The sequence below is a fragment of the Montipora capricornis genome, chromosome 8 (assembly GCF_036669925.1).
Source record: "Montipora capricornis isolate CH-2021 chromosome 8, ASM3666992v2, whole genome shotgun sequence".
Lineage (NCBI taxonomy): Eukaryota > Metazoa > Cnidaria > Anthozoa > Scleractinia > Acroporidae > Montipora > Montipora capricornis.
In genome coordinates, this window is record NC_090890.1 from 18,453,585 (window position 1) to 18,458,584 (window position 5,000).

Below are 5,000 nucleotides of genomic sequence, written 5' to 3' on the forward strand. Positions count from 1 at the left end.
AGCCACCGGTGCGCGGCTAACCAATTAGAAAGCCGCGTCCGCTGGTGGACGCGGCTACGGAGAAAAGGCTGGGTTTCTGGAAGGCGGTTTGAGTTCTCTCCCGCTCTCCCCTCTTCCTCTCCCTGTCGTTTTATCACTCAGCCCAGACCTATCTCACGCTCTTTCAAAATGGCGTCTAATACGTGTTTCGTGGCGACATAACATCGTGATTCGTCATGTAAAATCAACCCATGACTCGAGATCCGGACCCCCTTCCAGACCCTGTAATATTTTGTCGTTCATTCTCATTTTACATCACCTCAAATGTTTCTTGTCATACAAAGTGTAAAAATAATCCACAATAAAAATTAATTATAAAATACCATATAAAAACAGGTTTGCTTACAGGTATTCAACAAATCATTTCTAATCTTGAATAGCTCGTTATTTTGTTGAGCGTATTTAATTGCATCTCAAAAGGCAATGTTAAAACAGTAATAAAAAGGGTGGCACTTTGTAATCGGAGCTTGCTCTGTTGTGTAACTCACCCCTTGGGGTGAAACTAGAAAATCAAACTAACAACTCGCGCTTTTGGACCGTCTGTCATTTGTTACTAAAAAGAGGAAAATAATTGTTTTTGTAACCCACAGGAACGAAAAGACAACGATGATCAGTTTCCTGTCACGTTTTTACGTGGTACATTTGAGGGATTCTGGTGGGCTTTCATCACTATGACAACGGTCGGGTAAGAGCAGTCTCCCATAATAATTCTTGATGTTCAAGAGTAACCGAGTTGCCTCACCAATTGATCAGTGTACATATATTACAAAGGTGTCTTTGAATGGGCTCTCACACCATTGAGGCTACTTAAACTGCAGAGTGCAAGGAGTTTAACATGGCGCCTGTAAATTTTGAATTTAAACTTATGTCAAATTATATCTCCCTTTTCGACAGTTTCAGTATAACTACCTACTTTAAATAAATTTAATTTATTTAAAGCAGGTACCTATAGTCAAGTGTGTTGTCGGTCAAATCAGGTCTCAGGTTGAATCCGTTTTTGCGTAGGTTAAACTCGTGATCCTTATTTCACCACCTAGGTTGAACTTTCACTCTGGCTAGTTTAAAAAAGCTATCAACTTCCACCCTCCCCAAAGAATTGAAAACACCTATACCTTAAGCTTCCCTCAAGTTCTGTGTTACGCAACTCAGCAGATCTTCTTAAATCTTGTCGATCTCAGTATTTGCGTTCGACGAAGGAGAACGCTTCCTAAAGTCAATTGATGCCTTGTATAAAAACCAAAACTAATTCTAACCTGACCGTAACTTTTCTCTAGGCTTAATTTGGACTCCCAAAAAGTTTCTACAATTAATCTGTGAGCGTTCAAAATATAGGCTACACAGAAATGTACAAGGAGCTCGAGGGGTTACGTTTGTACATACGTTTATTTCAACGTTAAAAGAATTAACTATTGGAGGGTAATGTGAAGTGCTAGTTTTCTACTCATGTAATCCATGTGAGCGTTAGCCCTACTAATGGAATTGGAACATAAAGGATCGGTAATAGACCTAATCGGCTAACTCAATGTTGTACCCAATTCAAATCTCCCGGGACTAAGATTCTTTGTGTATTGTATTTCCATGATAATGTAGCATTCATATTCAAATGATATGGAAATACCTGGAACAAAACGTTTTATTCCCAAAGGGTTTGAATTGGGTACAACATTGAGTTAGCCGATTAGGTCTATCGGCAACCATGTGAGAGAACAACATGGAAACGAGCCATGTGAAATAGCATAGTGTAATATTTCTCCCCAGGTATTGTTATACATGAGATGTAAATAAGGTGTGGGGAAAGACTCTCTGGCCTTCCCCTAGCCAATAACCAATCTCAAAATGGTATTGACCAAGCCAATCACCAAAAAACACCGTTGATTAATCTAGCACCAAAAGACACAACGAGACACCCTTTTCCCAATCCTTACGTAATTTAAATTACACTCTAACGATAATATTTGAAATAATACAATAAACGTGACCATAACCAATTATGTAATAACACACAAAAATTTTTTAAATTCCAGAGAACATTACTCGACTCACTGAAAAGCCCGACGAAAACCCCTCAGATTATTAAGGTGTTTATATACCCCTCCCGTTTCCAAAGGAAGATCGGCTAGTTTAGCTGCAGCGCCTGTCGGATTCACTACTTGTTTCAAATTAAATATAATGCAAGGCCGTTTTACTACTCCTCCAACCAACACAATCCATAATTTCATGGAGGCTGACACCCTCCAGCGCTAAAGACACCGCGGCACCACTACGGAATCCATGAAGAGTAAAATGGCCGCTAGTAAGCCGTTGCGCTAACAAGGAAACATAGAAATTCAACCTACAATTGTAGCTTGAACCGCCGGAGGTTCCAAACAAGCAGATCCAACCCCATTAGATTTGGTGACAGGACGAAAGAGGAAACCTGGGGCGAAACGAATCCCCAGCAGGTTGCAAACATTGACATATAATTCTTAACCCCTAACAGGGCAAACATTTGCATCCCCCGACCTGAGTGATTTTGTCCAGACCTGATTGAAGAGAAACCCAGAATTATCAGGAAAACGTAAGATTGCGAACGTTTTAATTTCTAGCAAATCGGCAGCTCGATCACCCGCAAAAAACATCACTTTAAAGAGCGCCTGATCTCTGGCAAGGACAAAAATTTGGATTGCGCGTAACCCCCGCAAACCTTAAGCTGATTCTGAATATACTCTAAAATTACTGCTAAATCACTCACAAAGATAGGTTCACCTTGCTTAGGGGTAACCCTAGCGCGAAGCTGTTCTTCCCTAACATCTGCTAGGTATCGTTTAACTGACCTGCAGGACACAGGATTACGTACACCTAGAAGATAGTGCCATTCCACACCTCTACCGTTGTCACCAAATATCGACCTAAGCTTCCCAATCAGGGAGTCAACGGTACCAAACGCTGGCCTCTTAGGACAATCACAGGGAAGACCATCGTGATTCGTACTTAGGCACATTTGATTGTGGACCTTATCTTTCCAAACAAGAAAGGTGATAACGTCAAAAGGAAGAGCAGTGGCTAACGATTTGGGAATGGATAGGTTCTCTAGAAATTGAATAAGTTCCCGTTCCAAAGCACGTTTCTGTCGAGCATAACGTGAAGAAGACCGCTGAACCGAAGAACCTGCAGGCGCTGTGAAATTCTTCCTCGTCAACCTTGAGTGTTGGACCCTCGCTGGACTGCCCTCCAGAGCACCTTGCATAGCCACATTGTTGACAAAATTTAAAATGCTCATCGTTAGGACGAGAACAAGACGGACAAGATACTGACGGCGAGTACAATCTGAGAACTCTGGGGAGCGTCTGGAAAAAGAAAAACACCCTAAACTTCAGACTCAAAACGTCCGATAGCGTACTACATATTAAAATCGTGCAACACGCACAGCCCACAAATCCAGAGGGAATTTTGAGGGAGACAAAAGAACGTTCATGTCCCCTCTCTTTCCAAGGCACAGATCATTAGACGCACGGGCCATCAATTCAGCCCACCAATACATCCGGGGAGAGTACAAAGGAAGTACAATTGTAAATGGAATACCAAAGCTATAAAGGAATTTCAAAACCGCACCAATAAGCGAAAGAGGAGGAAAAACATAAAGGTTAGAAATACAGTCCATTGCGCGCAAGTCCTGACAAAAAATATTCACACCCCTTGACTGAGGGCTGAGAAACGGAGAAAAGTGGGGTAAGGGATAAACATCTCTACCCCTGACAGCATTGAATTATAAGGCCATAAGATCAAATGAATGACCATGAGCACCACCGAAGGCTCTATCAGTAGCCTCAAATGCAGTCAAAGAAAGCGCCGAATCACAACGAGAAAGACGTCTATAAGGATCATCCGCCAGATTCTCTCCGGAAGTAACGTATAGCAAGTTTAGTTGGATATTACGGGACACCCATTCAAAAGACAATTGCTTCGTCACCGACGTCAACTGGGAGGAAGACTTACTACCCTGTCCTCCCAAGACGTCAGTGACCACCTTGCTGTCTACGCGGACGTCAATCCGACAGTTATGAATCGAATCCGGTAAAGCTTTGATCGCATACACCAAAGCAAGCATCTCTTTAGACGAAATAAAGAGACTGAGTTGATCGCTAGACCAATAATCGCCAAGGGCCTGGTCACCAGACGGAGAGTGAATGACACACCCCCAACCATGCCCTACCTGATGCATCCGTGGAGAGAGTTGAACTGTGATGTTTCTCATCCCTCCATGGGAGACATTGCTCCCAATTATCGTTGAAACGCCAATGCGCTATTTTCTCCAACACAGGTTTCGACAAAGAAACCATGCCATCGGAGTTTACCAATGAAATAGCTCTACTTACTTCTGTGATAAAAGGTTTCGCGGCCGGAACTGCCAACGAAAAAGAAATACATTTCCCTTGAAACCTCTGCAAAGTTTTAAGAGGAGCAGTAGAAGACTTCCCACCAAGGATACTCTCTCTAAGTCAGGCAAACGACTCAATCTTACGCTCGGAAATTAAGAACGATTGCTTTGTAGAATCTACAATAAAAACCCAAATATTCTAAAGACGTAGTAGGGGACAAGACGTATTTTTTAATGCCACTAGTGCAACCAAGTTCCATTAGAACAGACAAGACTACAAACAAAGCACCTCTAGCCGCGCTCAATCGAAAGTTGGGGGACCTCTTCTCCGGAAGAACCGACCACGGGCCACAGGATGTTAAGAGTTCGTCATTTAACCGATCATCGATATACAACGAGTAACGGATACCCTTAGATCTCAAGAATCCTGACACCGAAAGCCGTATTGTATGGTAAACGTAAGGTGCTATCTTCCAATCAAACGGTAAAGTAGTACAAACAAACCACAGACCACCAAAGCTGAAACCAAAATATGATTGCGAAGCTTCTGACAAGAGGACGAGGTCATAGCCTGACTTATCGTCGCACTTCGTCATAAACGAGT

At 42.5% G+C, this 5,000-nt stretch overlaps 1 protein-coding gene across 2 annotated transcripts in view; it reads left to right on the forward strand.

Moving 5' to 3' along the window:
* The window catches only part of LOC138060156 (uncharacterized), a 79,401-nt gene that overhangs the window by 30,691 nt on the left and 43,710 nt on the right, over positions 1-5,000 (forward strand). For both annotated transcript variants that reach the window (XM_068905875.1, XM_068905872.1), the window contains one exon: positions 630-724. In XM_068905875.1, the coding sequence (XP_068761976.1) occupies positions 630-724 (95 nt within the window). The remainder of the gene's footprint in view (positions 1-629; positions 725-5,000) is intronic.